General features: G+C 35.7%; 1 protein-coding gene and 1 non-coding gene across 2 annotated transcripts in view; both read left to right on the forward strand.

The window, feature by feature from the left end:
• Positions 1 to 23,726, forward strand: part of TMTC2 (transmembrane O-mannosyltransferase targeting cadherins 2) — a 412,397-nt gene that overhangs the window by 191,786 nt on the left and 196,885 nt on the right. The window contains exon 3 of the mRNA XM_078449640.2: positions 1,187 to 2,015. Within this exon, the coding sequence (XP_078305766.2) occupies positions 1,187 to 2,015 (829 nt within the window). The remainder of the gene's footprint in view (positions 1 to 1,186; positions 2,016 to 23,726) is intronic.
• LOC132675494 (U12 minor spliceosomal RNA) lies at positions 20,776 to 20,921 on the forward strand. Its single transcript, XR_009608784.3, has one exon. It is a non-coding gene; the product is annotated as a U12 minor spliceosomal RNA (small nuclear RNA).

Consider the following 23,726-nt stretch of genomic DNA (forward strand, 5'->3'; position numbering starts at 1 on the left):
ATGTGTATTTATTTTTGAGAGAAAGAGAGAGAGAGTGAGTGGGGACGGGCAGAGAAAGAGGGAGACAGAATCCTAAGCAGGCTCCAGGCTCTGAGCTGTCAGCACAGACCCTGACACAGAGCTCAAACTCATGACCTGAGTTGAAGATAAGATGCTTAACCGACTGAGCCACCTAGGGGCCCCTGTGGGTTGTTTTTTAAACTAAATATTTGTCATATCTTTAAGTCTCCAAGCACCATTCTGGTTGTCATTAATGTATAATTATATACAGTCTCAATGTGAGCAGTAAGATACTGCATTACCAAGGAATCATTAAAATTGGGATATACTATCCATCCCTCCCCCTTTCCATTGCCTCTTCAGGACTTAGATTGTTTGAGGTCACTACATTCTCACTCAGGTTGAAAGACTTTGCCAGAAAATTCTCATTAGCAAGAATGCCCTTTGGTCTTCTTCTTGTAATTTTCCGTCTTTCTCTTGAAATAAGGAAGTACATTATTGAAGTCATTTTATTTTTAGAAAGTTGTCATCGGTGTGGGAAATTTGGGATTCATGAAGAGTGTTATTAAATGTTTGATGTCACTGATGTCAGTGACAGCATGGGGTAGCAGATGAAAGCCTGGTTTATAAATTCTGCAAGAAAATTCAAGACAGTGAAATGATGACTGGCATAGACAGAGCTAAATGCTGTTATTCCCTTGAGCCAAGCAGAATCTTGTCATACTCCATATTTTGGGGCATGCCTGCTCTTGGTTTTCCCTAGAATCTAAACCCCAAGGTGAAAGAAGATCGTTATCAGATGTCTTCTGTATCCCATGCACAGTACTAAGTACTTTTACACTGTGGTCTCAGTTTAACCCGACACAGTTCTGAGAGGGAAATACATTCAATCCATTTTATAGAGGTCAAGAAAGTGAAGTTTTGGTTATTGGTATTTTAGAACAAGAAGAAAAAATAAAAAATGCTCATCAAAAGTCACGTACAAAGTAGGCTTCCAGAGTCCATTGTTTTTCAGGTTAAATTTCTCCCTAAACTTGTTTAAAAGGAGATGGAAATAAAGTCATGTATTTAAGACCTAATGTGGTTTGAACTGTCCACTTCAGAATGTCTTTTTGTCTCTAAATGTTGTGTTCCCATGCTGTATTGCCGATGGTCTTAATTTTTTCCCCTTCTCTTTTGGTTTCAGGGGAAGAACTTGTCTCTTTTCCTCAGCATTAGTTTGTTAACTTTCTGGGGGACTTCGCTTTTGGGTGCCCGATTATACTGGATGGGAAACAAGCCACCAAGCTTTTCCAACTCTGACAACCCAGCTGCTGATTCGGATAGCCTTTTGGCTCGGACGCTCACTTTCTTCTACTTGCCAACCAAGAACCTTTGGCTGTTGCTATGCCCAGATACACTCAGTTTTGATTGGTCAATGGATGCTGTGCCTCTGCTGAAAACAATTTGTGATTGGAGAAACCTACACACTGTGGCCTTCTATGTCGGACTCCTCCTCCTTGCCTACTATGGCTTGAAGAGCCCAGGCGTGGAAAGAGAATGCAATGGGAAATTTGTAACAAATGGCAAGCAGAATGCAAATGGACATAGCTGCCATTCAGATGTGGAGTACCGGAACTCAGAGATTAAGCCCAGCTTTGCATCCAAAGTAGAAAATGGCATTAAAAATAATGTATCACAGAGAACACAACTTCCTTCTACCGAGAACATTGTTGTTCTTTCTTTATCTTTGTTAATAATACCATTTGTTCCTGCCACGAACCTGTTTTTCTATGTGGGCTTTGTAATTGCAGAGCGAGTATTGTATATTCCTAGTATGGGCTTCTGCCTCCTTGTTACAGTGGGTGCCAGAGCCCTTTATGTCAAAGTCCAAAAGCGGTTTCTCAAGAGCTTGATTTTTTATGCTACAGCTACATTAATTGTTTTCTATGGACTCAAGACTGCAATCAGGAATGGAGACTGGCAGAATGAGGAAATGCTGTATAGGTCAGGGATAAAAGTAAACCCAGCTAAAGGTAATATTTTATTTTATACTTTTGCCTGGACAGTTTACTCACTGTGCCTTTTTATGTCCTTGCTTCTTGCCTAAAAACACAGTATTAAGGAGGAAAAGGTCCTTTTACACAATACCTCTATCTCTCTTTCATTTCATTTTTTGAAGAGATGAGCAGTGCAGGCAATTAAAGACGTATCCAGAATTCCGTATTTGGAATAGGCAGGTATTTTCTTACGTTCTGGACTGCATTTGTCCAGAGGAATTAGAATGCGTGTGTAAAAGCATTGACTGTCGTAAGAATTGAGAAAAATGCTTGGTTTCTGTATTTTAAATACTTAAATAGACATCATCTCTTTCATCATGTAATGAAAGTCAGGCTGTCCCTCTTGAGTATATGTTAGCTTTCCTGTTTTCCAAACATTGCCTGAGGAAACGGCATACGACTTGCATCGACATCTTTAAAAGATTTGGAGGTAAGGCTACCTCTGAATCTTGGAATCGTGTCTCTAGGTGTCAGTGTGCGCGCATACAAGTGTGAGTCACCCTTAGCTTTGCCGAGAGGCTAAATAACCTGGATGTTGCCAGGCAGCTAGCACATTCTTAGTTAAGAGTTCTTAAGTCACTTAGGGAAATAAACTTCACTATACAATAAGATTGATCATATATTTCATTATTGTTTTTGGTTTAGAAAACTATTTTAGCAAATCACAGACTCTTTAGCCAGAATAGAAAGTCTCCCTCAAAGCATAAATGAGTAGTCAAAGCTGTTACAGTGATTTCTCTGGTTTAGGCAATGAAATAATGATAGAAGCCAGAGAGCAGTTAAATGAAAACAAGTGCACCTCTAAGTGCAGAAATATATCATGGTAAATAGTGCTAACTAGTTCTGTTCTTCATAAACCATTTTTAAAGTTATTTATCTTTTACATTATGGTAGCTGAATAGCATTTGAACTGGACTTTTCCTACTTTTCCTAACACAGTTCTGAACCAGTATTCAAATACAAAAAGTGTAAAACTGTTCTAAATGTATGGAGTGACATACTGATGGGTCTTGGGATATATATGCAAAGATCTAGATACCCCAGAAGCAACTCTGTTATCCTTATCTGATTGCCAATTAAGGGTTCAGCTAGCAGCTACTCATTTCTTTAAGCCAAGGAGGTAATTGTTGGTACTCGCAATACTTAATAGATTGCAGGGATTTTAATGGGAGTAGAAACATTAAAATTGAGCTGGTGCATAGCAGAGAATTCCTCAGTTGTGTGGAAACAAATCTTTACCATGTGGCTTTTGTAGGTAGTGAATGCTGCACAGTTTAGTGAATGCATAAACCCAATTCTTGCTGTAAAAAATGTTGCAATCAGTTCTCACAGAATGCTTTTCAGCTGGTTTTTCTTCACTGGTAGATGAAAGTATATAAAGCAAGGCTATGTTGCCAGTTTATTTTCCTGCTGTTTAAAACCAGATACATTGTAAGGAATGAAAAACAAAAAAGCCAGCGTGTTAATTTCATCACAGGGTCGTTCTGCAGATTTATTAAATTCATTGGTTAAGTTTCAGGTTAACCTACTGTAACAAGGAGCCAAGATAACAGTGGCTTAACTAAGATAGAAGCTTTATTCTTTCATGTAACAATCTAAGTATATGCAGCCCAGAGCTGATAAGATGGCGCCATGGGTTTTCAGGATTCGGGCTCCTTCTCTTTTGTTCCCTTGCCATCTCAGTAGTGTCACCCTGTCCACATGGTCCAAGATGGCTCATTATCACATCAGCACTTCAGCTAACAGGAAGAGAGAAAAAAGTGCAAGTGGTGGGTGTACCCATTCTCTTTAAGAGTGTATCACGAAATTGCACACACCATGTGTGCTCACTGACTATTGGCCACACCTAGCTGCAAGGAAGGCTGGAAAATGTTATCTTATTCCTGAGAAGCCAAGTATCCAGCCAAATTTCATTACTCTTGAAGAAGTGTGTGGGGGGTGGGGAGGGGGAGGGAGGAGCAGATATTCAGATGCTAGAGTATGCTGTCCCTGTCCCAGCATAGGTGGAAAAGCATTTTGTAAACTCCTAGGTTTTCCTAGGAGATACATTTCTAGATATATTTGGCTAATATACTTTTAACAGTTATAATTCCAATTTTGATTAAGTTATTTTGGTGACATGGTTAAAATGCTTGATTCTTCATCCATTCACTCAGTAAAACAATTATGAAGCATTTCCTCCAATATATTTTCCTGTCTCCTTCCTAGAACTTGAGAAGTGCTAAAGTAATATTTAGGTGCTCTCAATATTATTAGTTAAGTGAATATATCACTGACTAGTATTATGAGTCCTTTGAAACCTCAAAAATTGAATTCCTGGGGAGTGCCTGGGTGGCTTAGTGGGTTAAGCATCTGACTCTTGATTTCAGCTCAGGTCATGATCTCACCATGGTGAGATTGAGCCCTGTGTCTGGCTTTGTGCTGGGCGTGAAGCCTGCTTAAGATTCTCTCTCTACCTCTGCCCCTTTCCCCCACTTGCTCTCTCTCTCTCAAAAAAAAAAATTGAGGGGCGCCTGGGTGGCGCAGTCGGTTAAGCGTCCGACTTCAGCCAGGTCACGATCTCGCGGTCCATGAGTTCGAGCCCCGCGTCAGGCTCTGGACTGATGGCTTGGAGCCTGGAGCCTGTTTCCGATTCTGTGTCTCCCTCTCTCTCTGCCCCTCCCCCGTTCATGCTCTGTCTCTCTCTGTCCCAAAAATAAATAAAAAACATTGAAAAAAAATTAAAAAAAAAAAAAATTGAATTCCTGAACCCTGTACCCCTCCCCTCTTCCCGCCCTGCAACCCCATCACCATCACCTGTACCCCTGTTTTACTTACAGCTTTGACCATCTCAGTTGATGGTAACTCCATTTTCCCAGCAACTCTGACCACTATTTTAGAGTCATCCATACCTCTTCTTTTTCTTTAACACTGACATCCACTTCATCAGCAACTCCTCTTGGCTCTGTCTTTAAAAATATGTCCAGAACTTGGCTACTTTTTATCACCTCTACTACTACCACTATGGCCCAAGCCACCATCATCTTTCATGGGATTACTACTAAAAGCCTCTCACTTGACCTCCCTGCTTCTGTTTTCTTGCCTGTTAGAGAAGAGAAGGCATTCTGTAATGAATATATTGAATAATAAATGTTAAAGTCATAGTCTTTCTCCCTGAAGAATTTATAATCAGTTTTAGAGATACGATCTATATGCATTGAAGAAGATGAAAGTGTTAAATATTATGCTGTTGATAGATAAGGAACTGAGATATACTTCATAATAAGAGGGATAGAATTGGAAATGGAGGTAGTTTGGGATTCCATGAGTCCCTTCCGTGCCATATGCTTCCATTTTGATACAAGGCAAAACTAGGTTCTTTATTTTTTTCTATTTATAACATGCTAATAATAATGCTGGCTATGATTACTTCCTTAGGAATTATGAGACTGGTAGTGATCTTCCTTTAGGTATTTTTTTTTTTTTAGTCTCCTGTTATTTGAGTCTAGCAAAAGATTAGAAACCCTTTAAAGCCAGTCCTTTTTAAGGTTGTCAGAGATTACAGTTATTTCATTGAGTTATTTTTTCCCCCTCCTTTGAAAGCTTTTGCAAATTTTAGAGCACTTCAGTCTACCATGTGCTTTAACAGAATATGATTTGAAGCCTCATGAAGCATTATACATTAAAGCTGTTGCCTTCAGTAATGGGTCCTGTAGACAGCTGCCAGTCATTAACTGATTGGATGCAAATGATGATGGGTGAAGCCTGTCGTAGTGACTGTGCTGCTAATTTATGGTTTAAATCTGGATAGTGGAGAAATGATAGCTGATTTGGACTATGTAAACCACAAGTCCTGTCTCATTATGTGGTTGATAGTGTCAGGAAAATACTAGACATAGTTGATTACTGTAGTTTGCTGATTTCACAATGACTCTTTGCATTTTTGTGCTTAGGAAAGAGGAAATTTTCTCTGATGACTGCTTTAAGGAGCAACACACATAATATTTGAAAGTGTTTGTATGCGGGCGTGTGTGTGTGTGTTTAAAACAACATATTTTGGAAACCATATTGATTAGTATCTGCTTGAAAAAAAACATTTTTTAATTCATTAAAAGTGGTTACATGTATGACCACACTTCTTCGTGGCCTCTGGCTTTCTCTAAATCCCCATATGTTTGGCTCTCTGGAGAATTGGGTACCATCGATCTGCTACTGTGGCTTTTTTGAAGGCACTACCCAATTTTCATTTTCTTTCTCTCATTTTCCACACCTCTTTCTTCTATAGGATGGCCTCTTTCCTAAATTGATTCATTCTCAAGGTTCTGTCCAAAGATTGCCTTTATTTTCCTTTTTGTATAGATTCTAGAACACTTCCTGGTATATATAGTAGGGGGTTGGTAAATATGTAATTGAATTTCTAAATTATTTTCCTCATGACCTCTTATCCACGTGGAACTTTTCCACTTGGATGTTTTGCCAGTACCTCAAGCTCATCACCATCTTCCTTAAAACCAACTACTTCTCCACTTCTTTATTCATTAAGGTCATAAGCACAAACTAGCAAAGTTATTATACAGAAACAGATCAGTGAACACATAAACTTAACAAAGAATGATAGCAGATAGGTGGCATATCTGGTATCCCAAAGGCATTTAAATTTTTTTAAGTTATAGATTAGAAAAATCAAGTAATTTCCTTAGGAGAGTTTATTAACTATCAATTTGCTTTAAACAACATGACTATGATTTTTAATTGTTTGAAAATAATTTCTTGAAAAATAGGAGCAATTAAACAGGGTTAATCCAAGGAAAACTTGTCCAAAAGCTAAAGTTTGTTTTAATGTCTGTTTCTAATGTAAATGTGTGAAATGATATAAGTGATGTATATTTAATGACACACATATTTAAAACTCTAAAGGTGATTACCCAAGGGTTCTATACTCAGTTCCTCTTTATGCACATGACAAACACTGCCCATTTTGATATTGAAAAGGATAGAAAATAGTTGTTGCAGCCATACGGAGTTTGACAATTTTTCTTTCTTCCTGGAATTATGTAAAACTGATAGTGCTGTTTCAACCCCATGTAGTTTCTGATTTCAAGCAGCAAGTGTGTTGAGGGAATAGCATTTTACGTAGGAAACAACTCATAATTTAAGTGAAATCTAAACCTTCAAGTCATGTGAAACTTGACTAATTCATTGTAGATTTTATGGTCTGAGTTTTTGTTTACCTCTCATTGAGTGTCTTCTTTAATTGTGGTGAACTGCTAGCATTTACACAGCTAACCCTGAAATTGTATAGTAAATGTTCCCATATTTCTTAGGTAATTTATTTTGTTATTTCTGAAGTAAGATGAAAATATTTTAAAAGGGGTTTAAATTTTTATAAAAAATAAAATTTAGCAGTAAAGTCAGGAAGGGCAATGAGTGTAGCATTTTACTTAAGACCAGCTGGCCTGGGTTAAAAAGCTGTAAAATACAGATTTTCACTTTTAACAGAGAGATGTGATAGGAGGGAGCTAGCAAAAAGCACCAGGAAAGGCTGATTGCGAGAAAAATACTACAAAGTTAAATTCAGGCTTCCACAGAGTAGAGAAATTCTATGTGGCTTCACCTCAATCCATCTCTTCTCTCTTGAGTAGAAAATTAAAATATAAAATAATGGGAGTGGCAAGAATAAAATGAAAATGTCTCATTAGCTCAACCAAAGTATTTTAAAAAAATAAATATGTTAAGTTGTTAAAAAATAAGCCCAGTTTAAAACATTTGAGTTTTGAAGGAATCAGTGGTTGCTTTTTAGTTGGGATGGGGTAGCTACAGACGTTCCAAAGCATCAGGTTTCCTTGCCTCTAAGAACGGAAGTGACATATAAATCTTTTCTTTAGTTCCAGCTCTCATGACCCCAAGTACAGTTGTATGGGGGAAAAAAAATACTGGACCACAATATGAAGCAGGTGACACACTACTTACCCTGTCTTTAAAATTATCCATAACAAAACTTTTAGAATCTTTATGGGCTTTTGAAAACTCTAAAACCTATAATTAACATTGCCTTAGATTGAATACATTTTACCAGTGGCTATATTTCAAAGGAATTCAAACTAGCATATTATTAAAACAAATATGAAGTTAAATTATTCTGATTTCCATACTAGTTTTTGTGATTAATACTTAAAATGCAAACATTTTTGCTTTTCCTAAGTATATCTGAAAAGATGAGAAATGTGTATACATACTGTTTAAAGAATACTACCAAAACAAGTAGCCATTTCACAGTTAAGAACACATTAGACCAGTATCTTTGAAGACCTTCCCCCATTCGTCTTTTTTCAGTTTTGTTTCTTTTGATTAATTTCTTTTATTTTATGCTAGAACCTCCATTACAATGTTAAACAGAAGTGACGACAGCAAATTTTTTGTCTCATTCTTCTTGAAAAAAGGATATTTTTAGTATTTCACCATTAATTACGGGCATTTTGCAGGTTTTTCTGTAGATGCTTTTATCTGTAGAGTTTTCTTCTTATTTCTAGTTTAAGATTTGTTTTTAGGAATTAATATTGATAATGTCACAGATTTCCCCCCACTCAATCTGTTAATTTGATGATTTATATTAATAGATTTTCTAATGAATGTACTTTGCATTCGTGGAGTAAACCCAGGAATTATAATGTGTTATCATTTTTATATTCTTCTAAATTTGTTTTTTACCCATGTTCCTGAATGAGATTGGCAATTCGGATCTTGTGCTATCATATTCTGGTTTTAGAATCAATTAATCTTTCAGAATCAGTTTGGGAGTATTACTTCTTTTGTGTTTGCTGAAAGATTTTGAGTAAAACTAGAGTTACCTTTTTCTTTATAATTGGCAGAATGTGCCTGCAAACCTGGCTGAGCCTGAGGTTTTGTTTACAGGTGGACATAATTTATTCTGCTTTCTTCATTTCTTCCATGATTTTGAAAACATTTAAGATTGACTTTTGGATCGATTTCAGGATTTTTTTTTTTTCTTCCTGGATCTTGTTCAGTTTAACTAGTTTCAAATTTATTTGCACAAAGCTATACATAATGTTCTCACACTATCTTTTTGGAAATCTCTGTTGCAAGATTAGTTTAAAACATATTTTTACTTTGAGAGGATTTGAACAACAGATGTGTTGCCCCAAACTTTGTGAAGGTGGATTTATGTATAGGAATTCCCAGGGAATTTTTTTATTCTTTTTTTTCTGTTTGTCCAGATATTTTTGACAGAGAATGCATTTGCCTTCTCCTCTGAGGTCTGTTTTTTTTTTTTTTTTTTGCTCATTTGTTTGATTTTGTCTAGTTCATCTCTTTAGGCTGTTTGCTTTCAGGGGCTTGAGTTTATGTGGTTTCTGCAATCTGAACTCTCACTTAAAGCTGATTAAAGCCCAAGGCCTCGTTCATCATAACGTCACATATGCAGAGTGAATGACATCCTCAGAGCTGTTTACCCTTATGGATTCCTGCTTGCAAGCAGTTTCTAGACCTAGGGATTCCCCTTAACTTTCCTACCAACTAATACGTTCCTTAACAAATATTTTTATTTTTTGATCTAGCATTTTTATGCATTCTGTACAAGGAGGGGATGTCTGGACATTGCGTTCCACCTGCTGCCAGGATGGGGAGGCTGAGAAAGGATTTCAAATCTGGCATCTATTAAGAAATGGTTAGCTGTATTACAAGTTATTTTTGAGCATAGAGTCATTTGTTTAGTCTTAAACTAGTATTTTTGAAATTTTAAATTCTCTTTTAACAAAAGAGAACCAAGCTACTAAAGTAAGCTGACAAGTATATCAGAGCACTATCTAATACAAAATGAAATTAGAGGTATTTAACTGTTATAAATCACAGAGGGGTAAAATATATTTGTTTCCTGCTGTAATAAGAAGTTACAGATAATGTCGCAGATACTGCAGGTTTTTAAGAAAGCAAACAGAACATGTTTTTTAGTTTAGCCTTTATTACGCATATACCCCTATCCACCCATCACTGGTGATCATGGATTTAAAAGATTTCAGTTAAGTCTCACGGGATTATGGAAAAATCTGAGATGTTCCAACTCTTATGATAATTTTTGAAAAAGGGTTAGTTGTAGGAGAATGTTTATATATCATTCTGTTGGGAAGATGGCCAAGACAAAGTGTGAGCCCTATTTTTACATTCAGGTATTAAATTAAAAATCTCCTCTTTTTAGCTTTGCATATTAGTATTAAACTTGTATGTTATTTTGGAATATGAATATTACCAGCCAGGGGGATCTAGCAGGAATATACATATTAACTAGCGTACTAAAAATTAAATAAGGATAAAACATATTAAAAGTTTTGATTTAATAGATAATAATATTGTTTTCCAAGTAAGAAACCATAATCCAATTTGATTAAATAGTAGAGAGAAATTAAAAAAAAAAGAAGACCATCTGGAAGGCAGAGCTATATTAGAGGCTTTATTGTGTCATACGTTTAGGAGTTTAGGATTCTAATTCCCAATAATACTAGCTGCCACTCTGAACATTCATTCAGTCATCTTAAACAGCATAATTCAATTCTTTTATGTAAAACGCCGCAGGATATTATATTAAAATATCAACATTAATATCTTTTTTGGAAGGGGTGTAGACATACATGTTAATTAGGAAACTTTCTAGGGATTTTAAATTTAGAGAGAAGGAACTGGATGAGATATTTAGTAAAACAGCTGAGAGTCACATTTTGACAAAAACAGGGATTACTGAGATGTCAATGCACTGTTTCTGTGAGTGCAGTTCTTCTGGATGGGAGAGGAAGCTCACAGTTTTATAATGTTTGGGGCTCTGTGTATTGCAACTGGGAGCTTCTAAAATAAATGCGAGAAATCATTTTTCTTCTTTCTTCTCTTCTCTTGGGGAAAGGGAGTAAATTTCTTCAATTATATATCATGAGGCGACCAGCAAAGACCAGAAGGTCTGATACGTTGATAGATTATCTGTTTTTACTTCATCAGTTGGCTTACTCTCTGAGTCTTACAAATACACTTTGGTGGTGTGCAATACTGATATACAGTACCTCATTTCTCTACTTAACTCTGTTTTTAATAATCTGAATATTTTCCAAGGCTGGCTTCAAGTCATGTTCACCCTAGTGGTTAAGATTGAATAGTGTTGTCTGTATTTGTATGAGTGTTGAAACAGTTTTAAAGTAGAAGTGAGTTTCTGGGCTTATGTAATGAAAATATGAGCATATTAATTAATGACATTGTACAAATCTTTGTATTCTGTATTTTTCTTATCTTCAGTCTAAATGATATATTTGAGGGGCGCTTGGGTGGCTCAGTTGGTTAAGCTTCCGACTTCGGCTCAGGTCATGATCTCACAGTTTGTGGGTCCGAGCCCCGCGTTGGGCTCTGTGCTGACAGCTCGGATTCTGTGTCTCCCTCTTTCTCTGCAGCTCTACCACTTGTGTGCTTGTTTGCTCTCTCTCTCTCTTTCAAATATAAATAAACATTAAAAAATTAAAAAAAATAAATGATATATTTGAGACTACTTTTGCTTTTGAAACTCTATTATTTGGAAGCAGTGATACGGGATTTTAAAGTATCTTTTGTTGTTCCACATTAGGATAATGATTTTTAGATCATTTTTGAGGGCAGGCGATACCATCCCTAAAGTCCTTCCTGTGCCATGCCTCTTTGCTCTAGGATGTGATTCTAGAAGTAAGAGGTTATGTGGTGCTTTGCTCTGAGGCCTATCATGCTTTGGTTGTGGCTACTGGTTCTCATTCCCAAATTGAACCTAGAGTAGATACTTACTTTTAAGGTTTTAACCTAAAAGGTTGGATTTTAAAAAGTGTATCCTAACCTCAGTTCTGATTATTTGATAGGAAAATACAGCTTCTCTGGGCACTCGTGTCTCAATTGGTTAAGTGTCCGCCTCTTGATCTCAGCTCAGGTCATGCTCTCACAGTTCATGAGTTCGAGCCCCACATGCTGCAGAGCCTGCTTGGGATTCTGTCTCTCCTTCTCACTGCTCCTCCCCCACTTGTGTACGTGCATGCTTTCTCTCTCCTCTCAAAATAAACTTAAAAAAATATTTAAAAATTTTAAAAAATATAGCTTTTCTATGGGTTTTAATCAACTTGGCATGTAATTAGTTTGCATGTCAATATTACTTTAAGACTCATGGATAAAATAATACAGATTTATGTCCCCCAAACCACATAATCTAATCATCTCATATAGGTCGTAATGTTCATTAATCACTCATATGTGCCCAGTGGATGTGTTTGTTGCAAAAGGTCCTGTAATAGCCTCTGAGAATCCCCTGCTGTGATGCCAGCTAGTTAAGATTAGAACTTCCGGAGACTAAACCAGCCCTTCTCTTTCTTATATACCTCACTTGATGTGATAATGTCATTTAGTGCATCGACCCTTCGGATTCTTCCTATTTATTTTACCCTTGTGTGTAATAGATTGCTTTCACTGTTTGGAAGTACAGTGTTCTGGATTGTACATTTAAGTCTGTTAAACAAGAAATAGCATTCTTCGTTTCAATATCATGTTTTTCAAGTGATACAAAAATGCCTGAAGTATTTGCTGTGTAGCCTTTTTAAAGAACCTTTATCTCATGAACTGTACAGAAAAAAAGGCAAAGACAATTAACCTCCCTCTATTCTGTTGTTATAGTCAGCTGAAAGTACGGGAAAATACTTTAAAATGATAGTTGCCCAAGATTTGTGCATATAGCAAAGGTAATTAGTGTTTTTAGAAATTTCATATTCAATAGATAATTGTTCTTTTTTTCTTATTAGCATGCATAAATATTTTTTACTCACATGGGTTATTGAAATTTGTATTTTTACTAATTATATTTTTAAAGCCCCTTTTCCCTAGTATTAACTCTACTTTTGCAATGTTCAGTACTAGCTTCTGAGTTGATAAAAGTGACTGTCAAAAATTAATATAGAGAGGCTAATGTAAAGTATGAAATAGTGTCCTGATACACTATATTTGAGATGTACTATGTTTTTATTTAGAAGCAGATTTTTTTGGATAACATATGAACTTGACGATTTTCAAAACTTTGAGTTTTGTTTTTGTTGGCCTGGATTTACTTGGCAATATAGTTCTCAATGGCACACTCAGAGATCCTGAATATAGGAGACGTCCTATAAAAAAGTGTATATCTAATTGGTTATGTTTCTAATAGATGATAATGAAATACCATTCCTTTTCCATAATAATGTACTTTTCAGAAAATATATCTCTTATCTTATTTCATCATCTCAGTCATGCTGGAGTTTAACTTGGGCAAGCATCTTTACACCTGTTTCACAGATGAAAAATTGAGAGGCAGAGTGCTTAAGGAGAAATAGCATGGCAAAAAGTGCCGATTTTGCAGTAAGGTAGGTGTGGGACCTAATCTTAACCCAGGCTCTTAATAGCTGTTTTCATTATTCTTATAGTGTTATCACAACCCCTCTGAAACTCAAGTTGCTGATCTGTATAGTGAGTGTGCAGTACCACACAGGATGTGTTTAGCATATCCAGGCCAGGGTGTGGCCCACAATTCAAGCTTGCTGAATTACAGCTTTTACTATTGCTAATAAGAAATGGAAGATTCGAGTAATTTACTTGAGTATACCCAGATCTAATTGGTAACAGGACTCTACTAAAACTTTGGTTTGGGGTATTTTGTTTTACATTTCCACATCAAAATTCTTTTAGTGACCATTAGTAGGAAACTAACCTGGGCCATTTGATGGCATCATCATTCAATGATGACAGGATTCACTATGAGATAAAGCAGATTATGAGATTCGATTTTAAGAGAACAAAGGAGGGATGCATTTGTGGCTCAGTTGGTTAAACAGCTGACTTCAGCTCAGGTCATGATCTTAAGGTTCTTGGATTCGAGCCCACCTTGGGCTCTGTGCTGACAGCTCCGAGCCTGGATGGAACCTACTCTGGAGTCTGTGTCTCCTTGTCTCTTTGCCCCACCCCCGCTACTGTTCTTTCTCTCTCTCAAAAATAAATGAACATTTAAAAAAATTTTAAAAAAGGAGAACAAAAGATCCCCTTGTAAATAAATAAAAGGATTCTCTTTCTCCCCCCTGGAGTTGTTTAGGATTCTTGATATAGTTGTTTAAAAACTCTTGGCTTTCCTAAGCATTTTTCATCTTTCAGACCTGAGCCAGACTCAGACAATGGCACTCATGATAGAAGCAAGGGATTCTTTGGGACATTTCTCTTTCTGATACAAAATCAGAAGCAACTCAGCCACTCCTTATAATCAATCTAAAGGTGCCCATTGAACAACTTCACAGTCTCAGTCTGACTTCATGAGAGATCAGTCAGATTTGAGGAATTTCTAAAAAGCCTGCACTGTATCAGTAGTCTGTTATGTAAACAGGGTCACTGTATGTGGTGTGCGGGCTTATATATTCACCAAGTGTTTTTGTTGTCTACTTTTAACAGTGTGACAGGCTCAAAAGGGTCTGTTTTTAAGATCTGAAGAGAAACTCAAGGTTTAGGTGCTTCCAAATTCATTACACTTCTAAATGCAGTTGTATTTACTATGATATTATTATAGTACTGTGGGTTAGTTATTCTGAAACTTTGCAGACAGCACGTTGCCATTAGAAAGGGATATAGAGCAGATTTTTTGTTTTTTAAATTTTTTTTTTAACGTTTATTTATTTTTGAGACAGAGAGAGACAGAGCATGAACGGGGGAGGGGCAGAGAGAGAGGGAGACACAGAATCGGAAGCAGGCTCCAGGCTCTGAGCCATCAGCCCAGAGCCCGATGCGGGGCTCGAACTCACGGACCGCGAGATCGTGACCTGAGCTGAAGTCGGATGCTTAACCGACTAGGCCACCCAGGTGCCCCTTTTTGTTTTGTTTTAATGGAGAGACCATGGGAAAACTTCTGACCACAGATGAGAGAAGTGCATGAATAAAGGCAGGCACAGGGGAGACGCAGCAGCGCAGATCACGAGTGGAACTGGTAACAGACACTGGGCTATAGATATGGGGGTGGCCCATCATGTCAGTGTCAGGAATGTGGTAGAGATGACAGATGCTAAGATGCTAAGGAACAACTCTAAATGTGTTGAAACGCAAAAACCTGCTCTGAATTTTATATGTGTATATTGTACTATGCACATAGATATTATAGTGACTAACAATGTTTTCAGGACAGTGTTAACATGTTATTGGGCTACTAAATTTTACCATGTCACTTTTAATACTTGTTTTTTTCTTTATAGGAATAAATTTAGTTTCAGGTTCATCCGAAGTAACTAAAGATACAGAACTAAGAGGAAATAATTGCATATTATAAAATTGCTATAATTAGAATTACATAAAAGTATATGGTATGAATTCTGGTATCCTATGAATCATAGTCTTTACATTATGTCTGCTTTTTCACTTTACATCTTAACTAGACAGTTTCTTTTCTTTTACCCACTTAATATGTTCTTTCTTGTAATAATTCAAGGTTTCGTTACTATAGGAAAAATAAGTTCTTATTGTCTTATAAGGACTTTTATTTCCCTGGAGTGACTATCAATAATTAGTAAAAAGCCCAGGCTACAAATGTTGACTCCCTTATGGTCTTTACTAATGGAAGGAGTGTAGTTTAATATATATATATAATATGTATATATATATTGCATTTATTGCAAGTTCCATGCAGTTACGTGGCTCTTTTTAATTCTCCTTTGGCAGTTTTCTTTCCCCCTCTTTAAAGTGAGAAAGTTTAACATAATTAACCTTTATAACTTAAAATGATACTTAAGTTATATCTTTGGTAATCTCATTTTGGGGAATCTACCTAAAGTCTTGTGTTCCATAGTGATTATAAGCAAGGGCTTTGGAATGAGACAGACATAACTTTTACCTTTATTAGTTTATACAGGTCACTTGACTTCCCTGAGACTCAGTTTCCTCATCTAGTATTAACTGATGATAATCTTCTTTATTATATGGATTAAGAGTTAATATATACACAACATTTAGGCCTGTCATCTGAATGGACATAATTCTTACCAGACACATTAGACACTACTGTACTTATTTTATTTTGCACCTGGTCCAGCTTTGATAACTGGCAAGATTTCAATTTTTTAACCCTTTTTGGTGGTAGCATTCTGATTTCAAACAGGTAACTCATATTGGAGGAAACAAAATTGAGGATTTATTACCTTATTTTTTGTAGTTAAATGTTTCAATTCTGCCAGATCTTTACATAGAACTCAAGTTTTGAGATAGAGTCTAAAGACCTATATTAAAGTTATAAGGTAAAAATAAGTTAGAGCTGAGGGCAGAAGTCCAAAGTGAGTGTCCTTAATGATTTTGGTGACCCTGATCATTGCACCAGTGAAATGAAAATGCTGATATGATCACTCTCAGGCATGATTGCTTCTGTAGACCTGAATGGTAAGTAACTTAAATTTAAATCATAATATTAAGGGAGTCGTTCATCTTAGCTAATTTTTTGAAGAGTGCTGTATGCCAAAGTCATAAGAAAATTATTTTAACCTTTATGATAAGTAAGTGTACATGTCTTCAGACTTTTAGTATAAAGTGAAAATATCCTTGAAAAAATTGCTCAAATCTTCCTCCATGGATTTTGTGAAATCTGTCAAGAGATAGGAAATTGCAATAGTGTAAGTTTGAAGTTAGTCTGTGAACTTAGAGATACCATGTATTTGAATGAGGGTTTTGAAAAAAAAAAAAAATTGGAGGTATTTATTGCTGTAGATCACTTAGCATTTCTAGAGGGAGCTCACATTTGATTTTCTCTTTAGAACAACTTTAGCAAGATGGGAATATTTAATTGTTCTTCTGCCTTTCAAGGAACATAAAATAAACTGTGGCAGATTGTGGACTAAGTACAAGAGGAGCTTTCATTGTGAATTAAGGTCAAGTTTCTTCGTAAGTGGATACCCTTTAGATGCAGTTGAATATCAATGTGAAGGGCCCTTGAGATGTTAAGAGTTATTCTAACTACTTCACTTCCTGATATTTCAACAGAAAAATTTTGTTTTCTTTTCAAATATAAGATAACTTCATAGATCAGATTTTCTAAAGCTGATTCTCTTATACCGAGAAGTAGCTGTTTGCTTTCCCTTCATGTAATCATCCTGTATGCTTAGTCCTGGGGAATAAATCATGTGCTTGTTAAACAATGCTTTTTAAATGTCTGTTCTGTGCAAGGCATCTTCAGGGCACTTACAAGATCTTGATAAATGTACCTGAGTCCCCAGCATCTTTGAGCAACAACCTTTTGTTTACAGAGTATGTTCTATTGCCAATAAGTTAACTGGAAAATGTGACATTTAAAATTATATTCCCAAAGAAATGTAAAACACTTAATATATTGTTTGGCATTAATTTTTCTGTGGTATGAAAAATACATTATGAAACATGGGTACAAGATAGCTTTATTTTGTTGTTCCTGGAGGATTTTTTTTGCTCCTAGTGGTTCTGAGGGCTGATGACTCATTTGAATAATTTATTTTGTTTTCATATTATACTCCAGTCCCTCAATTAAATATGTAAAAATATTGAGTATTATAATAGGTTATTCTACTTTATATTCAAACTCAATATTGACAGTGTGAGAGAGCTTTATCTCTTAAGTAGATTCTGATGCATGGAAACATCTGGATCTGCCTTGTCAATAACTTTTTGCTACTTAGAGAGTTAAACTCCTGTTTTCTCATCAATGAAATGGGTGTAGTAATATACCTCAGAGGTTTTTATTGGGTTAAGTTCTGGACACTGTCAAAGCATATAGTAAGCTTTAAATAATGGAAGTACTCTTATTATCTTTATTATCATAATCTATTTTAAAATTTCTTCTCTCCCTCCTCTTCCCTCCACTTTTTCCTCTGCATAGGCTGAGAGTACTACAGGGTAAGGCCATGAGATGAGACAGCAGTTCTCTCAAATGAAAGCAGTTTCCTATAACACTCATTTTGTAAAATAACAAAATAAGATGAATACTCTGAATATTTTGAGATGCTATTGGGAAGAACTTTTAAAAACTACATAGAGATTTTAGAAATAACTAATTAACATTTTTTGAGCTTCAAAGAAGAGCTTTATTATATTATCTTCAGAGTTTAAAGTGTGAATTAGATTTCATGTGTGTACCCTATTAAAATATGGACTTTAAAAGCAATGAGATATTTTTTTAGGCTTCATCATAATTTCTTGGATGAATTTCAGAGATTTTATTTCAATAAAACTGTACTTTTAAAAAAAGTACATTTATGAAATGAGTGCATCACTAAAATATATAGGCCTAAAAATGTAAAAAAAAATGTAAGTGACATTAAATATTAATGAAAATGTAAGATCTTTTAGTTCTGTTGGGCCAAAGTGTAATTACCAAGTGAAAATTTGAAGATAATCCCAGACATCTGTTTCTGATTGTCTTAGTACAAGAAAAAGTTTGTGAATGTTAAAACTCTTTATTCCTTAAGTAGGATCTAGGATAACCCTGTCTCTATTTTAAAAGAATGTGGGACCTTAATTTTTCTTCTCTCTCTTCCTTCCTTTCCTTCCCTCCCCTCCATTTCCCCTGTGTCCCCTCTCCACCTAACCCAGTTGTAGACAGTTAGATTAATTATATTCCTAGGTTCATGGCCAGTTTGATCATGACCAGGATAATCCCTTCAGGTTTCCTCTCTTTTATTCATGTGTTTATTCCCATTAACTCTAACTAACTTCATTTTCCCTTTGCACCATAGACAACTGCTCTAATGTACTTGATTTTCATCCTTAGATTTGTAGTATGCCTTTGCAAAATGTGTAGTGATATTTTGGGTGAAATGAATTTTTAACATTTATAGCTAGTGTTGTGACACAGAATGCACCTGATATTTTGATTCCTTGTTGGCTTTTTAAGGTCCATTCATGTGTCAGTGTTTATATGGCGTTTGTTGGTTCTCATCTGTGCATAGTAATACATGAAGTTTATTTCCCACGTGGTACTCCCATGATGGACATGTTGATTGCTTTCCACACACTAAGAGGCTTGCATTAAACACCCTTTTATCTGTTCTCTTCGATGAACATTTCTTTGGCCATGGGATTGCTGGTTAGGGCTTATCCTGGATTTGGTGAATCTTGTTGATTTGACTGAGTTCTGTCAAATGGCCCAACAGGATGGCTGTCTCAGGCTTACACTGCCACCAGATAGTACACTGGGCCTTCCCCCACAATCCCACTAGTACTTGGTTTTATCCGGTTTTCTAAATATTGCCAGTCTCAAATCTCATTGTTCTCATTTATGTTTCTCTGGATTGCTAAGGAATTTGGATATTAGTTAAAATGCTTTAACTTACTTATTTTATTTTAATTTATGTTCATTTCCTTTGCCCATTTTTTTCCCCTCTCTGTTGGATTTATCTTTTTCTGGTTGCTTTGTTAGTTTTTTCTTCTTTTTATTTAAATGTTTGAAATATCTTATCCTAATGTATTAATGCATGTTTAACTTTGCCCCTGTTATCCCTCAATAATTAGAAGTCTTTAATTTTGAGATACTCAAATTCATCATTTTTTAAACCTTTTGAGTTATATTTGAAGGTCTTTCTAAGAAATCTCTTTTCCTCCCACAAGATATTCTCTTACATATCCTTGTTAGCTTTATCTTTTCATATTTAACTTTTAAAGCTATCTGGAATTTACCTTTGCATATGATAAATATGGTATAAAACTCAAGTTTTATATTTCTCCTAGATTGTGGTTAGAATACATTTTCTGAGTATACTAATAAACAATGCAAAAATATTGATTGAAGTTACTTAGAATTTATAGATTAATTTTGGGAAAATTAATGTTAATTGTTATATTAATCATGTTAAATTGTCCTACCCATGAGCCTTAGAATATTTCTCCATATTTTTCAAGTTTGGATAGTTTGGGTAGTTTCAATTACTCAGACTAGCTACATTTAAAAATTGATCTGATATAAAAAAGAAGTTGACTTGGTTGATATGATCAAATTTAAATAAAAAAAACAACAACAACAAGAAAAAAACCATGACTACTCTGATTAAGTCTTTAGGATAATTATATAGCTGTGAAATCATGACGTTAGCCCTCCTAAAATATACTTTTTATAGTTCACTTCAATGTGTTTTCTTCTAAACCATATCTGTGATAGCTAAATTTTAAATGTTTTTTTTAATTCATTGATTTTTTAAAAATTTTTATTGAAATACGATAAATGATCACTTTTATGAAAAGAATTACTATTTAGTTGACCCCAGTGGAATTTTTAAATTTTAGGTCATATTCTATAAGATAGTTTTATATATTTAGAAGTGATCTTTATGTTAGCATTGAGGGTTTTTTTCTTTAATTTTTTTTTAACGTTTATTTGTTTTTGACAGACAGAGATGGAGTGTGAGCAGGGGAGGGGCAGAGAGAGATAGGGAGACACGGAATCCGAAGCAGGCTCCAGGCTCCCAGCTGTCAGCACAGAAGCCAATGCAGGACTCAAACTCACAAACCATGAGATCATGACCTAAGCCGAAATTGGACACTCAACCGACTGAGCCGCCCAGGCGCCCCAGCATTGAGTTTTTGTAGCAGTGATGCAATAATTAATCATATTTAAATTTGAATGTGTGGAAATAGTGACAGCAGTTTTTACACCAAAAAACAAACAAACAAACACCCAAAACCTAAAATGTATTTTGGTAAACACAGTACTGAAGAACGGTTATTTAAGAAAAAAGGGATTTTGATGCCTTAAACTTATGAGTAAGGAAAATAATGATTTGGGGGACACCCGAATGCTCACTGCTAATTTGAGACAAATATTTGAGCTGGTAGTTTGCCCTAAGGTGACCTGCCCACTTTGCAGGAAGCCAGGTAGTGGTGATCTGCCCATTCTTCTTTAACACTGAAAGAGGAGACTGGTATGCAGGTAATAAATGAGCTTGAGGGAAAAAAAAAAAGGGGGGGGGGCGGATTTTGAAAAGAAATTGTTTTCATATTTGAGTGTGATGCCTTTCAGCCTAAGACCATCAGGAACACAGTGGTAGTGAGGAATTTGGCTTAATTACTACTTGCACTGAGGGAACACCACATCATGGGCATCCTGAGGTTGTGTCATAGAATTTGAATATTGGTTGGGTGATTTGGGAGAGCGTCTAAAGAAGCAGGGTGTTCTCTAGATTGGATGCTGAATCAATTCTGTGACTGGATAAAGAGGCCATTCATTTAGGAAGAGAGAGGGATGTTTTTGGTGTTTCTTGGGTTGTACACTGGCCTTTTTCTTTTTTCTGTTTAGTAAAATTATGAAGTAATCTTGCTTTGTCTCATCATGGATTGAAAGTAATCTTGTCTCAAGTTGGTATTCTGTAAGAATGTGTAATATATAATAGAAAAAAACAGCCTGGTGGTGAGAGTCTGATGAGTTCAGGACATCAAAGTCTACCCTCCCCCTCCCCCACTTTTTTCCTTCATTCCTCTTTGTTCCATAAGTAGGTAAAATTGTTTTAAAAGTATATGCTTGAGGTGCCTGGGTGGCTTGGTCGGTTAAGCGTCCGACTTCGGCTCAGGTCATGATCTCACGGTCCGTGAGTTCGAGCCCCGCATTGGGCTCTGTGCTGACAGCTCAGAGCCTGGAGCCTGTTTCAGATTCTGTGTCTCCCTCTCTCTCTGCCCCTCCCCTGTTCATGCTCTGTCTCTCTCTGTCTCAAAAATAAATAAACGTTAAAAAAAATTTAAAAAAAAATAAATACAAGTATATGCTTAATTTGGGAATTTTCTTTTTCTTGTCCCAGTCACCTAGGGCAATGACTGAATCATAAAGATGTGAGAGGCTTCCATCTGGACAAAGAACAAGAAACATGGTATTACATTGTGGCTTTGCCACAAATAACCTTGCTGTTGGTTTTTAATTCTGAGTTGTATTCTCACTTTGAAATAACCATCTCTTTTGCTGCCTGTCCCAGTGGAAGCCACCCTGGATCCTTTGCTTTTACTATTCCCCTTATCTGGCATCACCAATCTTTGTAAGGCTGAGCTCCTTATCTTTTAGTCCTTAGATATCACATACATTTCCCCGTGCCTAAGATATCTGTATAAATTGGCCTCATTCAGTCTACCTAGCTTTGTTTTATTTTGTTTGTAGCACTTAGCATTATCTGAAGTTAACCCATTTATTCTCTGGTGTGGTCCTCCTTCCCCACTCCTCTTCACATAAGCTTCTTCACATAAGCCACTTCAAACATAAACTCCACGTGGGTGAGAACTTGTATGTATGTATGGGTCTGTGCACCCAGCCCCTAATAAAGTTCCAGGCACCGACTGGGTGCTAGCAAATATTTGTTTAATTATTAGATACGTACATAAATGAATAAATGACCAACTCAGTAAACATATTCTGAGCATAACTCTATGTCTGTTGACTATTAAAAAGAGAAACACTTGTTAGTTTATTATTTAATTGAGATGTAAGTTCCTGAAAAAAAATGCCTTAAAATATTCAAATCAGTTCTTTGCTATTGGTTTTTTGTTCAGCATCTGTGTTCCAAGAGTATGGGTTGGATGAGATAGTATTATGATGGTGCTTTCCTGATGCTTAAATTAATACTTGGAGGCATTTCTGTGGAGTGATTGCAATGTAAATATACTTTCATTCACTAATGCCACAATCAAAGCAGAACTTTGAGAGAAGTGAAGTGGGTTGAAAACAACCTGGCTATTAGAAGTTTCCATAGATCCATACTTTATTAATTTGGTAATGGTGATGGTGGGAGAAGCAGGACTGGATATAAAATACATGTGACATTATACCTATTAAGTTTGAAGATAATTATAACTTACTTTACTATATGCTTTTCCTGCTACTTTATATTTCCTGTTACTGAACTTAGTATTGGAATTTTATTCCAATATTATATTATTGGATATTATAAAGTAATTTGACAATATTATAAACTTATAAACTAATTCAATATTATAAACTGTCACTATTATAAACTAATTCGACAATATTTTAAAACTAAGTTTTATCTTTCAGCTTAGGGATTCAATTTTTCATGGATTCATAATGCCAAGGTCTGATTTGTAGTGTGTGAAAGTTGGTTTGCAGTGAAAGATGAAATGTGGTATGAAAATCTTAGGTGAATGGTGGAAAAAGTTTGGAAGCCACCACTCTTGGATTGGAATTCCTGCTCTAATGCTTTTGTTTTAAATTTGCAAGTTCTTTAGTGTCTCTGAGTCTGTTTCCTCACTCACAGAGTAGATGGGGTATTTATGTATAGGTCGGTGTTGAGAGCTCAGTGAGATGATCCATTTCAAGGGTGTGGTGTGGTATGTGACATTATTAAGTGATGAGTAATTGTAAGTGCTGTGCTTTCCCTCTGTTTTCCATCAGAGGAAAAAGGAGTTATATGACTTTCCAAATATAGAAGATTATTATTCTCTGTAGATAACATAATGGCATATAATGCATTATATTTGACATTGTTTCTATAAGCAATGCTTGACATGGTAAATTGCAAAAGAGCACCGATCACAATAATATTAATGATAATAGCAAATATTTGTTGTGTTTGCCACGTGTCTTAACACCTTTAATCCTTATCACAAGACCCATGAAATACTAATTATTTTAACTGTTTTACAGACGAGTAAATTAAGGCACAGTGTTAAATTAGCAGGGCACACAGGCAACTTCATTAC

The sequence above is a fragment of the Panthera onca genome, chromosome B4, assembly GCF_046562875.1.
Source record: "Panthera onca isolate mPanOnc1 chromosome B4, mPanOnc1 haplotype 2, whole genome shotgun sequence".
Classification (NCBI taxonomy): domain Eukaryota; kingdom Metazoa; phylum Chordata; class Mammalia; order Carnivora; family Felidae; genus Panthera; species Panthera onca.